This window comes from Megalobrama amblycephala, linkage group LG8 (genome assembly GCF_018812025.1).
Source record: "Megalobrama amblycephala isolate DHTTF-2021 linkage group LG8, ASM1881202v1, whole genome shotgun sequence".
NCBI classification, from domain to species: Eukaryota; Metazoa; Chordata; class Actinopteri; order Cypriniformes; family Xenocyprididae; genus Megalobrama; species Megalobrama amblycephala.
This window is the reverse complement of record NC_063051.1, coordinates 29,321,945-29,338,174: the sequence shown is the minus strand read 5'-3', so window position 1 is coordinate 29,338,174 and position 16,230 is coordinate 29,321,945. Positions and strand designations below refer to the sequence as shown.

The window sequence follows — 16,230 nt, the reverse complement described above, 5'->3', positions numbered from 1 at the left end:
TTCATTCAACAGAAGGAAAAGGTGTTATCTGCCCATGCAACAGCACCTATTCAGTCCCTATCTGGTCCGTTGTCAAACCAGACAGCAAGTGGCGACTCACCATCGACGTCAGGAAGTCAAACCAGCAAGTGCCACTGCCACGACGTGCCAGAAAGCACAAGTCTGCACGGAGCGGAGACTCAGCTGCCTGCCAAAACTGCTATAACAGCACACCAGCGTTGACACTTAAGGTAAAGGTACCCCAACAACAGCAACCAACCTGTCACAGGTACCTCAAAGAGAATGCGTGCCAAGGAATGCCCACGGCCTACGTGATGGACGTTTCTACATCCATAAGGGCATCCCACAGGCAAATGCAGGGGTACGATGGTTAAGAAACCAACCATGCCAACCACAGAACAGCAGGTGGGGTCCCCAGTCATGTCAGTATGGTGAAGCAGCAGCTACCCTCATAACCCTTCAAGTCTCCTCTGTCCATAACATCAGAGAACTCATTTGCACAGACTCACACTATGCTAGATCTTGTTTCACATGCCATCTTCTGGGCTGGAAACAAACTGGTTTCAAGACTGAAAGCAACAAGCAGGTGAAACATCAACACATGTTCCAGACACGTGATCACCTCACCCAAGCACACGACACGATCGCTCACGGGGAAAAGGTGAAAAGATGCTTAAAGCAACCAGGGCGTGACAAAGGCGTGAACGACCAAACTAATGCCCTTGCCAAGACTGGCACCCTGCATAACAAACTATGGTCACACCCACCCCAGTCACCCACCCTTAGTGTGGCAACAACTACCCGCAGCCAGCGGACTGTTCCCGCAACATTTCCCACCTTACTGCCACTGCCACTGACAACCAAACTTGCCAACACTTCCATGCGAAATGCTTTGTACCACCACTCATACCCCTCCAACCTCCCGTTCACGGCATCTGGTCCCACGACGACCCCTGGCCACAAACAACTACATGAGACCAACCACATGCTGCGTGTCGGAGTGAACTTTCTAAAATGTGTCCCTGATGCCCTCACAGCGCCAAAGCTTGTACTGCCACAGGGCCAAAAGGGGGGTGAACGGATATACACCCACGACACACCATGCGCCAAACACCATGGCACCAGAACTATTTATGAGACTTTGGAACAAGTGGCGTACTGGCCCAGCATGCAGAAAGATGTGGCAGAGTATGTCAGAGAATGTCAGGTTTGCTGTCAAGTCCAAACTGTAAACCCAAATCACAGAGCTCCACTGCAACGCAGAGGAGTCACGTTTCCACGGTCAGTCGACCAGAAAGACTGGACTGTAAAACCTCCTCTGATGCTCATGGCCATCACAGACACCATACAGGAGTCAACTCAGGTGTTCCCCACAGAACTACTGATGGCTCGGCAGGTGCCACTGCTGCTGCACCTGTACCAACCAGGAGGCTCGGGTGTCATCCCAGCCTACCCCACTCATCAGCATCGCAACAAGCTCCGCCTACAGCTGAGAGAACCACTCGCAACACAGAGCCAAACCCTGCAAACCATCTGCAAAACCTGGAAAGGTATTGTGGTGGTCCTCTGTACTCACCGTTTCCTGCTGATCCAAACGGCAAACTTAATGAAGCAGCTGTTCACAGTCTTCCAAAATGACTTTGCCCAAAATCAGCCAGTCATAGCTCTGATGACAGACCGGCTGCGAGAAGCCCGCTTCTCAATGGACAGAGTGGCTATGAATAGGATCCTTCAGTATCCTACACAAAGTGTGCTGGACTTTGCTACCGGCAGACCCACCAAGACTGTTCCAGCCCACCTCACTGACTCCCTGGGTGCTGCCATCCTACTGCACGTCGACCCTGAGCAGAATGAGTTGGCTGTCCTTCTCAATCCACCCAGCGGTGAACAAGATAACATCTCCAGACCCAAGGACAAGGTCAATGTCAGGTGGTGGCAACGTAACACCCATGCCAAGAAATACACCTCAGATGTGGTAGCCCACCACAACAGCAACCCACGGCCGTGTCTGGCTCCCCACTTTCGCAGGTGTGGTTTCACCAAAGACTTGCTGTACTCCTGCCCAAACCAGCTCTTCCTCAGAAACCACACTGAAGGAATGGGCCGGTTGCAGCTTATGACCAGCAACACACGCTGCCCTGCCGAGGCCAAGCCTCGCACCCCAGTCAGCAGAGCACAAGCCGAGATTGTGGGTGATCGACTGCTCGCCCACACCCCCACTCATGCTGCCATCCTAATCTACAATCAGCACAACACCGCCACTCGTGTCGGCCTGCCCATTCCAAGTAAGAGGATCCAGGTACCCCTGAGTCCCATCCTTCATCGCAGCCATCTGGCAGTGCACTGTCTCTCAAGCAAAGAGGACCAGTCAGAACTGGAAATCCCAGCTTCCTCCAGGGATCACCATCACACCTTAGATCCAGGAATGGAACTGAGGATTGACAAAGGGGGGTCCCAGCTAAGTGACAGTACTCCTATTGATGCAGCCCGCCAAGCACTCTCACGACTGCTTGTCCTGCCCAGCTCACCTAAAGCCCAAGCTTGGACTGCTGTCAACACAGTCCGTCGCTTCTCCATGGTAATCAAGTACACACTCGCCCTGGGCCTGGCCTTCATCCTATCCAAAGCGATCAAAGGGATGCAAGAGTCCATGAACAAGTGCTTATCGGCCCTCCCTCAAGGACCAGTAGGAACCACCTGCTGCGTGACCATCCGGATCCATGTGCCGTCGAACTTGGTTACCGTCCAACGAAGTCCGCACGGGGACTTCGTTGGCCGAAGGGGGGTCTGTAGCATATGCACACGTATCAGGATAATCAATAAACTTGGGAATGTTCAGAACGCTTTTAGCATGCTGGACTGGGTTGTAAAACCATTTCGGCTCCGCATAGTCTGCCATAAGATGAGCCCACTTGACACTTTTGTGGACAAGCGATGGTAAACAGTAAAGTCCAACTTCCTCTCTTTGGTGACTTCAAAAGGAGCACCCCCCCCCCAGAGACTGACCAGATCCACATTCCAACACCCCACACGCACAGGGACACACAAAAACACACACACAGACACACACAGAAACACACAATCATACATTTTGAACTGTATTTGCAAACTACCACTATGCTGAAATATATATTTCATATGTTTCCTAGTGTTTAAATGAGTGTATTTGTGCTAGTGTGCATTTTAATAGTGGAATTCTGTCTGTAAACCATAACTTCTTGTCTATGCCTTTATGATCTGTCGAGTTTGGTCTCTCCGTAAAGCTCCGGACACGAGCTATTTACTGAGATATGTCACACCGCTGACAAATGCATTTTTCTATGTGTTTAATGATACTGTGAAGAACACACTCCATTTGGAGATCTGAACTGATAGTCATAAATCATGCAGATTAAGTCGTGAGGCCAAGCAAAGGAAAAGCTTTCCCGCCAACTTTGCACCCATGTTATTGGCTACCCCACCTCAAGGAGGTGTGTCGGCTTATCTGTCATAAAAGCAAAGACGCACAATTCCGGCTCTCTCTCCCGGCTCTCCCCGATTGTCTCACGAGCCTCTCGTGCACGTTTTTCCCGGACATCTCCGGTGACCACGCGCTGCCATCGCGCTCAGCTTCGGGACCGCCATCTTCCAGCGAAACTCACTCTCAAGTCCTCAGTTCGAACCTTCCCGCGGAACGGAGGAAGCCAACGAACTGCACCAGCGCTAACCTGAAATTCGACACACGCAACCAATGCAAGTATACTGCCGTTTCTCAATCTTAGATGATGAAACTGATTTCCGTGCTGGCCTAGGACTGGTTGTGAGTTTGCTACTTGCCTTCTCTCTTTCCTTCTCTACTTCCACTCTTGTACATAGGTGTGTATTCTTGTATATATATTTAGATGTATAACCTCTGTATTCGTAGTTTGCATTTATTAAAACGTTATTCACGCTCGATTGTTCTGTTTGTTCTTTCAGCTGAAAACCAAGTCACTTTAACGTTTTTCGATCGCTTTATGCTTTAGTTATTTTCATGGCCAGAAAATAACTCTGTTTATAATATTCTGTGAGGGACTTAGTTTGCTGGACAAACGAACAGTTTCTCTAAATAATTACTAAACCAGAACTAATCATATACGTAATTGATTATAATTCGTTGTAATTGATTCACAATATATGTTTAATTCCCCGTTGGGTCGATATATGAATCATAATTTATTCATAACCTTATGAATTATTATATTCATATTTCATCCATAAATTGATTAATAACTGTACGAACCGCTACATTCGTTACAGCTGTCTATGGAGGAGTCAGAAAGCTTTCAGATTTCATAAAAAATATGAAGACCTGAATAAGTTTCCACTGACTAATGGAAAAACATTTTTTTCTGTATGTGTATGTTAAAGAACAGAGTATATTGTGAGTGCCACGTCTACATTGTACATGTCTGCAGTGTCCAAAAGACCATCTCCATCTAGATACTAATCTGCATAAGTACACTGTGTTCTACAAATGTAACACTAGAGATTTACCATATAAGCTATATTGTATATAGCAATATGATAAAAAGATGTTTTTCTGTACTTTTGCCCCCAGGGTGTCAAAACCACCACAGTCTGCTATCTATTTTTACAGGTGTGGCCCCAAGGGTCTCTTTGTTCATACTAGAGGAACTTGCCCTTGCTTATCTGATCAAATTAGGGTATAAAAAGTGTATCACAGTTTCTAGTTTTTCAATCTCTCTCTCAAACACAAGTCTGGCACTCTGCTTATTAAAAGAGAGCTCTCGTCTATTTTATTTTTCTTTAGGCAAGAATATTTTACTCAGAAATATTAAAACCGATTTTTGGCTGTTATGTTTATGTTTCTTTATTAAAATCTGAATTCTGATTATTTCCAAATTATTTTTACTCATTTATTGTTTAACCACCTGCTATTAAGAAATAAAATTTATTTTATCAGCATTCCTTCATTCAATAATATAATAAAAAAATTCCAGCTTGCAACATCAAGCAGCATGATGAACTGTTTTTGCACAGCTAAAATACGACTGACACCAAAAGCCTTGCACATTCGAGTTTAAAATGACCATGCTCAGTCTTGTGTTAAAAATAAGATGGAAAGATAATAAAAGATGAATCCTTGCCCTGTCTTGCCCAAGATGAATTTTCTGTCACAAAAAACAGGATCCAAAAAATGCGGATTATACTATTTAAATATTTTATATTTTAATTTTTTTTTGCACAGTCGAACGCATAACCTTGCAAAGCATACTTCACTTGACTTACACATACACAGGCATTCGACGTATGCGCAGTTTTGAGCAATCTCTCGCCACAAGTTACAACCCATGTAAACATCTTGTACTTTCTAACCCCTTCGCACAATCTGTCATCTATATAGGCCTCCATTTTAGCTGTAGCTTGCATGTGTTCCAGTCTGTTCTATTTATGTGTGCTGAACCTCGGGTATGCGTAAGAAGTAAAGTTTACTTTGGGCTTAAGAAACGTGGACGAATACCACAATAGTCCTAGCTATAGCAACAAAATACCTGCACTAAATATTATAGCATTGTAATATAAAACACTATATAACGATAAATTTCACTTAAATTAATCAAAAACATAAAAAAGCAGTACACCCAAAGCACATTCTTTGGGTTAACTCCAGTTGGTTAATAAGGCCTTCTGAAGTGAAGCAATGTATCATAAGCTTAGATACCTTTTGTGGTTCAAACAAATAGTGCTGTGCAACAAATTTAAGCTCAACTTAAAGGTTCTCTAGGCGATCCTGAGCGGAGTAACTTCCTGTTGACGTTCAAAGTGTTGTCAAACAAAACAGAGGCTAGCTAGACCCTCCCTCCGCCTCCTCCTCCCCTCCCCGCCGTGCTTCCTGAAACAGTCATGAACGCGCATTTAAAATCATTCTGGAGGACCTTTAAGCTAAAATTTCTCTTTAAAACATATTGTTTTAGACTTATAATCCATTACCGGTGATTTCGTCATTATGTTGTGCGTCGGGTCAAAGGATACTACTCTTCCACGGCAAATCGCACATACAGTCGTCCGCCGGAAGCTTAGTTAATAAAGTTTTAAATATGGAAATTTTTCTTACAAAAATCTCTTCGCTTCACATGGCCTTTATTAACCCCATGGAGTCATATGAATTACTTTTTTTGTGGATGGATGCATTATTTTTGGCCCCCCATTCACAACCATTATAAACCTTGGAGGACTATGAATATTTTTAAATATATCTCTGATTGTGTTCGACTGAAAGAAGATTTACACCTAGGATGGCATGAGGGTGAGTAAATCATGGGATAATTTTCACTTTTGGGTGAACTATCCCTTTAAAAACCTAACTTAGTGTATTTTTGTGTAGTAGAAAGTAAACTACACCGCCATCTTGCTCTGACTAAAGTAAATTGAAGGTACCTGACGTCGTAAAAACGACTTCCCAACCGTTCCAACTCGTAAATGAGAACTTCCCAGGAGGACTTGAACGCACCATCGTGACACTTCAGTTTTAATGGTGAAAGAGTGCGAGGTAAGTATCTGAGCATTGTTTTGGTTCAAGACGGTTTGATTTCTTTTAATTACGACTTCGCATTCTTAAAAACAGTCTTAAAAACTCTTCATTTGTTATAAGTGTGACTAATATAATTTCTGACTAATTTCACTCAGGGTTTAAACGAGGTTACAGACTGAGTCTGGCTGCTAATGCGGTCAGCTGAGGAACTTCCAGCCACAATCGATTTATGTAATCCCCAATTTATTTTGCAACAAAGAAAATCCTTCACTTCAGGTTTTCATCGCACACGTCAACTGCCTCGTGGGGGATGTGTGAGGACCGCTGTTCATCCCAGTGCCAAATTCCTGTGTCCAATCCCCTTCGCTGATCCCGCAGCTCTCCCATGGACCTTTTAAAAGTCGCTGCTCCCCACGCTTCAGTGTGCATTCACTCCAGTCTGCGAGCACTTCCACACCTATAAGAAGCTCCTGACTTCAACTTGGTTGCACATTGTACAGTCTTTGAGATGGCTCTTCAAAGCTCCATTCTGCTCTTGGCCCGCAAGAATCTGCTCCAGGATTCATGCAAGCAGTTTCTCATCCAAGCCCAATGGCTGCACAAGTCCGCGTCGAGCGGCTCTCTGGAGATCGCGGCGCACAGTCAGGCGGACCTAAAGGAGGAGAACGTGGTGCCCCCGGCCGCAGAGGTGCAGAAGGATACGAGGGTGAAGACCCTCCAGGAGATGCCCGGACCCAGCACTTTCTCGAACCTCGTTGAGTTCTTCTACCGGGATGGATTCAGCCGCATCCACGAGATCCAGGTGAGTGGAGACGGTAGATGTCAGATGGGACGCGTTGCAATTAAAAAGAGCCCTTTGTGTGTTTGCATTTGCATGACACTCATTTAAGTGCAGTTTACACCTTCAGTACACGTTCAGTGTAAAATACCCAGACGCATTCATGTTGACTCATCCATATGTTTTCGTTTACGAATACGCTACATATTTCTGTTTCATTCTCTTCATGTGCTCTTTATTCACTGTAACTTTACTTCTTGTAACTTTATATACAGCAATTTCTGTTGCAAGAATAATAAATAAACTTTGATTTGATTGGAACATATCCAAAATCCGGCTATGAAATGTGCAGCGCGGACACGTGAGGTGTTGAGTTACTTTTGGAGTTGCATAAAACGGCGAGTTCAGTCTCCACCCCCCACCCCCCATGAGGGACTTTAGTAAACCTTATTTAATGTCAGGCGCAGTCTGCATGCAGGATCAAATTCGAATTATATAGCATGCACTTCAAGAGTGCAGCTTTAAAGAATGCACAGGAATTCAATTCCTGGATGTGAAATAAACAGAAATATTAAACATGATCCAGAACTGCATTTAAGGAAGTGTATATAATATATATAATATATGGAACAGTACTGAAAACATGGATTAAAACAGAGCCATATACTGCATAGTACTAATCTAAAATGGTCAATAATGACTGGCATCAGTTTATATTTACATGAGGGATCAGTTATATTGTGCAACAAAGTTGCCAAAGTTGTCTTTGGACAGTGAGAAAGAGGGGACACAGAGGTGCCTTTGTGTTGTCTCAGTAGGAATGGTACTAGAGACGACTTGAGAAGGGGGATGAAATTGGGCAAGCTCACAGCGAAGGCTGCATTTGCAAACGGCTTCAAGTATTTGCAAATGCGGCCATCTATAGCAGGAAATGTCTTCCCACGCATACTGAACAGTTGACTAATACCATATGGTCTTTGTGGAAGCAGAGATATTGTCAGTCAGGAAATTATATGGGAAAAGTTATTTTATTGTTGTTTCACGGTAGTGTTGTCTCCTATATAGCTGTTCATTTTTCACTAAAGCATTTACAGTTTAAAGAAAAGCCAGCAGTACACAAACTACAAATAACCATTATGGCCAAATTACAACTCCTCTCTATATTTCGGAGTTGTGTGTGTGTGTGTGTGTGTGTGTATATATATATATATATATATATATATATATATATATATATATATATATATATATATATATATATATATATATATATATAATATATTCATGATGACTTTAATGTAGATTAGCCTAAACTCTTAGATTAGCCTAAAGCTTTTAAATGGACATTGTTTGACTGTAAGAAAAAACATCCATTGAAAGTAAATTACATGTACAGTACAGGCTATAAATGTTCCAGATGCATTATGAGATCCATGTTAATGAAGTTTACAAATCTTCTTGTAGATGGAGCATTCGCAGAAGTTTGGAAAGATCTTTAAATCTCGATTTGGACCTCAGCTGGTGGTGTCCATTGCTGACAGAGACATGGTGGCACAGGTTCTCAGGACTGAAGGTGTGACTCCTCAGAGAGGCAACATGGAGTCCTGGAAGGAGTACAGAGATATGAGGGGAAGATCCACTGGACTCATCTCAGCGTAAGTACCTGCTTTCTCAAGAGTAGTTTAGAGGTTCAAAATTGGGCTAGTAACTGTTGTAGGTTTGTCACTTTGGATTAAAATGTTACACTACCATTCAAAAGTTTGGGATCAATAGGATTTTAGATACTTTTATTCAGAAAGGACAGATTAAATTGATCAAAATGGACATTAAAAACTTTTACATTGTTGCAAAAAAAAAGAAAAGTATTTCCAGTAAATGCTGTTCTTTTGAACTTTTTATTCATTAATGAATCCTGAAATAAAGGACCATGGTTTTCACAAAAATAGTAAGCAGTACAACTTTGATAATAAGAAGAAATGTTTCTTGAGCACCCAATCGGTATATTAGAATTAATGAAGATAAATGATGCTGAAAATTCAGCTTTGCATCACAGGAATAAATTACCTAGCTAACAGGAAACTTTCAAAGTTATGAACAAATGTTCTTCCAGTAACATTAATAAAACATTTGTTCTAAGTTATCTGGTCTTTAATGATGTTCTCAAAAAGGTAGCACAAAAACATTTTTTGGAACGTTTTTACCTAAAACGTTAGGTCAGGTGAAGATTTTTAAAATTGTTGCTAGTTTTTGAATGTTCAGAGAACAGAAAAAATGGAATGTTCCCTTAACATTTGCATAACCAAGAAAAAAATGTTTTTAAAACATAAAAAAAACTGGACATTTTGAATGCTCAGAGAACATTCAGAAATAACATTTTTATAACTTAAAGGGAATGTTATTTTAAATTGTAATAATATTTCATAATATTACTGTTTTTACTGTATTTTTGATCAAATAAATGCAGGAGATTTCTTTTAAAAACATGAAACATTCTTAAGTCATATGACTTTTGAATGGTAGTATAGGTAAATGACAAATTAGTAATGTGAATGTGTGCAATATCCCAATGTTTATTTTCTGCTAACAAATATGATGATTTCGCTCTCCAGCGAGGGTGATGAGTGGCTGAAGATGCGCAGTGTTCTGCGCCAGCTGATTATGCGCCCCAAAGATGTGACTGTTTTCTCCCCTGACGTTAATGATGTGGTGGTCGACCTGGTGAAGAGAGTGAAGACACTACGCAGCCAGCAGGACGACGGCCAGACTGTCCTTAACATCAATGACCTGTTCTTCAAATATGCCATGGAAGGTGAGCTAGAGGGCATTGTGTGTGTGTGTGTGTGTGTTTTTGGTAAAATCTAGTTGTTATTAAATGTGCAGTGGTCTGATATATTATGTTTTACATTCTGATTTGATTAGTGGTCAGGATTTGGATTTCAGTCAGGGTTTTCCTTTCAGAGTAGTTTGATTTCTGCTACCATTTTTTTAATTAAGAGGAGAGTCAGGTTGCATAGTGGCCTTTCTGGAAAGGAATATGAGGGCTTTGTAGAAATGAAATTGGGTCCAGCTACTTAAGGAGTCGGATTTGGAATTTATAATACAGTATTTTTGTCACATTTATTTAAATAGTGCTTAATACAATAAACAATGTAAAATAACTCAGTGTTGCAGAGTTAATCAATGATGAAACAGCTCTACAAAAGAATAGTGTTACTAATCAGCTCAATTCAGTTCATTATTGATTGTCTAGTTCAATAAAAGTGTCAATGTTGCAAAGTTCAAGTAAGAAATAGCTTCAATTTCATCATTGATGAACTTTGCAACACAGACACTGTTAGTAAACTAAAGTGAGTCAATGAATGAATCAATGCTGCAAAGTTCATTAATGAAACGACTTCAATTTGAACTATAAAGCAGCTCATTAATCAGCTCAATTCAGTTTTTGTGTTCACACCTGATTGTGTCAGTACAATTAGACTGATAACATTTTTTGAATATTAATAGTCCTTTAATTGTCTTTGTTGCTTTTAAAGAAAACTGGCTACTAAATTCTAACATACATGTACAATTGAAAGTATAATTTCTGCTCAGCCCTCTCTAGTGTGAAAGTTTGTGGATTTTACCTTACTCTAAATAGAGCAATGGATCAGATTCAGATTAGCCCATGAAAGCCTTAGCAAGTAATTGTTTTTATTTGTAGGAGATCAGTTTCAATATACAAAGTACATAAATGTGAAGCAATATGATATAAAAATCACATAAATGTTTAACTCTTTCCTAGGTGTTGCGACCATTTTGTACGAAACTCGGCTGGGCTGCTTGGAGAACGAAATTCCCAAGATGAGTCAAGAGTACATCGCTGCACTGCACCTCATGTTCAGCTCTTTTAAGACCACCATGTACGCCGGCGCCATTCCTAAATGGCTGCGTCCCATAATTCCCAAACCCTGGGAGGAATTCTGCAGCTCATGGGACGGCCTCTTTAGATTCAGTAAGAGCAGAGGGAACTGTGGTGGGGTTCAGTGTCATTGTGACAAAGTTGGTTTTCTACAACTCTGTTTCTACAACTCTGTTTCTACAACAACTGTTCGCTACAGTTTTTTTTGTTAAAAGTTTGTATAAATGTGTGTTTTAGGTCAGATTCATGTGGACAAGAAGCTTTCAGATATCAAAAAGAAGATGAAGAGAGGTGAAGAGATTAAAGGAGGGTTGCTGACTCACATGCTGGTCACCAGAGAGATGAATCTAGAGGAGATCTACGCAAACATGACTGAAATGCTACTGGCTGGGGTGGACACGGTAAGAATTGGTCCAAGAGCTGCTGGGAAGGGGATAAGAAGTCAGTGCTTCACAACTTGTGGTTCACGCCTCATATCTGGGGGCTTGCGATTGCAGTGTAGTTCGTTAATAGCCTGTGTTTAGCTTTTTATTTCTGCCGATTGTATTTAGGCTTCAAAATTCATGATTAACAAAACGTGTAAAAATCAAAAACTTTTGTTAGTAACAGAGCTTATTTTCTGCAACAATCCAAAAGCCAATGGAAAAGTACTATTGGGATTTGTTGAGGGAACCAGGGTGATGAAATCTTCCAGGCTGGACGTCATCAGTACAACACTCATCTAGTGCCTATGTTGGCTAGCTTTATTAATCAAGTTATACACGGTTGCTCATGCCTTCACTGAAGTGATGCTGCAATATCTCCATGCAGTGAATGTGTGTGGTGATTCAAGAAGCCAGAACAAATTGTGTATTGAGACAGCTGGAAAAACAGTTGTGTTTAATGGTGATGATAAACGAACCTTCTCATGAGTCTCAGGCGCCTTTTCCTCTTCCCGTGAACTCGTTTCAAATGTTCAGATCGTAACGGGTGTCCGTGGTCTCCATGGAAACCTCTATGTTCACCTGACCTCACGCTGAACTCTACCCATATGTCTCACCCACAATAAACAAGACCCGGCAAGGCTCTCCCATTTCGCTGATGTCCGTTGGCGTCCTCTTCTCTTTGATCTTTCCCTCTCTTTTCTTTCAGCTGTAGGATCGCATTAGCAATCGTGAGCCAAAGCCTGTCATGTAATCGTTCCCTTTCTGCCTGTCTGTCTCTCTTGCTTCACCTCTATGAGGCAAGGTGCCTGTTTTGGGTTAATGCTCCAAAAGAGGAATTAGTCACAAAAAAAGAAAAATGTGAGCGTTATGCTCACTGGAGCTGAACGCACATGACAGCAGCATTTTTATGCCAGGATTTATCTGAGATATAAGTTATGATGAATGGAAGGAAGCATGCAGGTGTTTCATTACAGGATGAAGGGGCGAAAAGAGGGAAAGCACCTAAAGGGGGGTTAAGTGACAGTTGGGGGTGGACAGGTTTGGGAGAATCAGTCCATGGGATTGAATCTGTGGTTTTGTAATGGACCATCTTATGTAAACCTGAAAGATATAGTAGAGCTGTGACAGAAATGATCTTTTCCATTAAGGTGTGATATTTGCCTTCTTAAATTGATTTCCAGAGTGTTACAATATCTTAATATTCTAATTGAATTTATCAAGTGAATCTGTGGCACAGAAACTGTATCCGAAGTGGCATTTAGATTTAATTTGTATGAAAGCATTTTCCACTGCAATTACAATTATTGTAACTGTAATATTACAATTACAATAATGAAACTTAAACTGCCCATAAGTGGTGGCAAGTCACTGTCTTAATGAGTGAGTCATTGAATCATTCATTCAACCGTTCAAAATGACTGATTCATTCTATCAGGAACAATGCAAGTGTGATACATTGATTTGTTTTTTCAACTGATTTGAAACCCCAAACAAATTCATTCAGTAAAGTAATCCTGCACAACAGACATGTAGCTTTGGAACTATTTGCTTGCCAAAATAGAGCAAAAACAGACAATATTGTGTCTAAAATGTAAGTCAATTAATACTGACTTTTTGTTTATTGAACTCTTGTATAAATCAATATCACAAATGCATCATGCTGATACTTAGGAAAAACAACAAGCTTGCTCGTGTGATATTGCTTAACCATATCATATGTTATAAATAAAAACAACAAGCTTGCTCGTGTGCCATATCTTGAATTTTGGGGGCATTTTTATTCATTTTGATTAATTGCATATTAGAGATTAGTCAAATCAACACTAAGTCGACATTTTCTACTCTCTTACCCTGTGCAGACCTCTTTCACACTGTCTTGGAGCACATACCTTCTGGCAAGACATCCCAAAATACAGCAGGAGATTTTTGAGGAAGTGGACAGAGTGCTGGGTGGGCGTGTCCCAACCGGAGACGATGTTGCTTATCTGCCCCTTATTAGAGGGCTTGTCAAAGAGACGCTCAGGTAATCTATGTCCACCACTGTGAACGGCCCAAAAATGAAAATTCTGGTTATTTATTGCAATGTTTATTGAGTTCATGATACAAATACAGTAATCAAGAAATAAAGAGATCTGGAGAATGTCTGGTGTTGTTGCATAAACGCTTCCCTCCTTCTCTTTTACACATGCAGGCTTTTCCCGGTTCTCCCTGGAAATGGACGTGTTACACAGGATGATCTGATCATCGGCGGCTATTTCATCCCTAAAGGGGTAAGAGCATATATCATGCATCATTTTTATGTGCCTGTGCCACAAACATGTCAAAACTTGCCTCTGTTAAGTAGAGCATTGTTTCATGCCTGTCGTTCCTGCAGTTCTAAATTACCTTGACATAGATATGCCTAAAAAAAATTTACTTGTTTTTTCACTGTGTTAATCACATTAAAGAGATGACACTTGAACAGTTGTTCTGCAATAAGTGAATAATCTAAGGCAAGGGGCATAGGGGCTTCAGTAAAATGCTAAAACACAAACTATCAATAACTATTAAATAATTTACTACAAATCAATAATCAGCAATGTCCTGTGTTCACAGACTCAGCTGGCTCTGTGTCATTACTCCACCTCAATGGATGAGGAGAACTTCCCCCGTCCCGGAGAATTCCGTCCAGATCGCTGGATCCGCAAGGATGCCTCTGACCGAGTCGACAACTTCGGCTCCATCCCGTTCGGCTACGGCATCCGCAGTTGCATCGGGAGGAGAATAGCCGAGCTCGAGATGCATCTGGCTCTCACACAGGTGCGTGTTTGTATATGTGTCACAAAAGTCAGCATCAAGCATGATCCACAACATAACGGTACTATTGTTCTACAGATTGTTGCAATAAAGACACATACTACTGTTATATATGTGAATTCAAATTCCCTTGTCTAATGGTGTACTGATGTTCTCCTCATTCACAGCTCCTGCAGAAGTTCCACATTGAGGTGTCTTCCCAGACCGCTGATGTGCGTGCCAAGACTCATGGCCTGCTTTGTCCAGGAGCACCCATCAACCTTAGATTTGTGGACCGAAAGTAATCTGTAATAACACTGTGTGTTAATGTAATATGTCCATAATCCACAATGCGCTTCTTGAAGGCCAAAGATTGTTAGTGTCTTTGTGTATACTAGTGCCTCTTCCAGCTTTTATCTAACAAACAATGCTGTTTTTATTTGCGTGGAGTACCTCTAAGAACATTTTTAATAGATTATTGGTAGTTTTCTTGTTTGAATATTTATAGCATAACAGACCAAATATTTAGAAAATGTTTAAACAGGCTCTGTTTCATTTAGGCGAATCAATACGAATTTCTTCGAGAATTGTGTTCGAAAATGTTTTCAAATTCATTTACATCATAGTAGCAGTTTAATTTTTTATTAACTTTTTCGTTTCGCTCGGCCTTAAAAATCAGTGTGAAATATGGTCAAAAAGACCTTGTATATAGATGTTTTACTATTAAATTAGCTTTAGTGCTAAGCTCATTATTTATTTAACAAGGTATGCGTATATACGGTTTAAGACTTCTAGCTTACAAACAGTAAATTCCTAAAGCAAACATGAGAGAGTAAATCCTATTACAGCTACAAAGCTACTTTAGAAGATCATGCTAATATCCTGTCCTGTGGACAGCAATGTTAAGTTGAAAATTGTGTAAAGAAAGCACATCTAATCACAACCATGCTCATCTTGATTTCAGTGTGGCTACAACTATCTAATTTGTTATTCAAAAGTGATGATTTTGTGTTGGTTCCACTAAAACATAATTATTTTAAAGCGAAATACAAAATGTACTTTTTTAGCTTTTTTAGTGCACTAGCCTTATAGGCAACAGATGGATAATGGGACAAGCTGAAAGCTGCTTTTGGATAAAATTAATGTTGTTTTTGAGGGTTGTGAAGTAATAGATTGTGTGAAATTGGCAAGTTTTTGATATGTGGAAACAGGCTTTTGAATGTTTCTGAATTTTGTAAGAATAAATTACACTTTGAAGACCTGCTGTATCATTCATATGTTGTTTGTTCTGTTCAAAGCACACACATTAAGAAAAAAAATCATGTCTTTGTCACACTTACCTGAACTACACAGAAGTGCCTCTCAGAACCTTTACCCTGAAATTCCTTGTGTAACACATTGAGTCAATAAAGGTTAACTTTTTTGACTTAATTTAGATAAAAATAGTTCATTATTTACTTAAACTTTGATAGACTGAAGACACATGACTCTTTAAACACAAAGTAAAAATCGATCCTCATTTATTTATCTCTATGTAATCCTCATCTTTATCCACCAGATGGCATAATGGAACAGGAAAACGAATGAGAATGTCAAATAATTAGCATTTATACATAGACTTAATTCAAAACGCGACGTTGGCCGTTTAGCAATAACCGCATAGACTGATTTATCTATATTACAAATAACCAAATGAAATGTGCCAAAGGCAAAGCTCGTTGGTGCATTCGCGCACGCAGCAAACATGTGCCTGTAAAATCAAATGGGAGTTATTCACCGAGCATTCAATGTTCTGATTGGTCGAGAACAAGCGAACCACGTTCTCTGATTGGCTAGAACT

General features: G+C 40.7%; 2 protein-coding genes and 1 long non-coding RNA gene across 3 annotated transcripts in view; 1 reads left to right on the top strand and 2 right to left on the bottom strand.

The window, feature by feature from the left end:
* Positions 1-422, bottom strand: part of LOC125273263 (signal recognition particle subunit SRP68-like) — a 3,622-nt gene extending 3,200 nt beyond the window's left edge. The window contains exons 1-2 of the mRNA XM_048198470.1: positions 384-422; positions 101-199 (exon numbers count right to left, since the gene is read on the bottom strand). Of these exons, the coding sequence (XP_048054427.1) occupies positions 101-199; positions 384-422 (138 nt within the window). The remainder of the gene's footprint in view (positions 1-100; positions 200-383) is intronic.
* A 5,951-nt stretch (positions 423-6,373) lies between these two features.
* LOC125274239 (cytochrome P450 27C1) lies at positions 6,374-15,649 on the top strand. The gene is made up of 10 exons (XM_048200447.1): positions 6,374-6,532; positions 6,670-7,316; positions 8,757-8,947; positions 9,902-10,101; positions 11,074-11,283; positions 11,428-11,591; positions 13,475-13,638; positions 13,807-13,885; positions 14,211-14,414; positions 14,579-15,649. The coding sequence occupies exons 2-10, from the start codon at positions 7,023-7,025 to the stop codon at positions 14,693-14,695; spliced, it is 1,623 nt and encodes a 540-aa protein (XP_048056404.1). The 5' UTR covers positions 6,374-6,532; positions 6,670-7,022; the 3' UTR covers positions 14,696-15,649.
* On the bottom strand, positions 13,669-16,201 carry LOC125274240. Its single transcript, XR_007186214.1, has 3 exons — positions 15,731-16,201; positions 14,240-14,696; positions 13,669-13,877 (listed from the first exon to the last, which is right to left on the bottom strand). It is a non-coding gene; the product is annotated as an uncharacterized LOC125274240 (long non-coding RNA).
* Positions 16,202-16,230: the final 29 nt, after the last annotated feature.

What these genes read in the sequence shown, in the direction of transcription:
- LOC125274239 (XM_048200447.1), top strand. Translation starts at nt 7,023, where the DNA reads ATGGCTCTTCAAAGCTCCATTCTGCTCTTGGCCCGCAAGAATCTGCTC. An exon ending in TCCACTGGACTCATCTCAGC is followed by an intron (nt 8,948 to 9,901) that starts GTAAGTACCTGC and finishes TTCGCTCTCCAG; the next exon opens with CGAGGGTGATGAGTGGCTGA. An exon ending in GGACGGCCTCTTTAGATTCA is followed by an intron (nt 11,284 to 11,427) that starts GTAAGAGCAGAG and finishes TGTGTGTTTTAG; the next exon opens with GTCAGATTCATGTGGACAAG.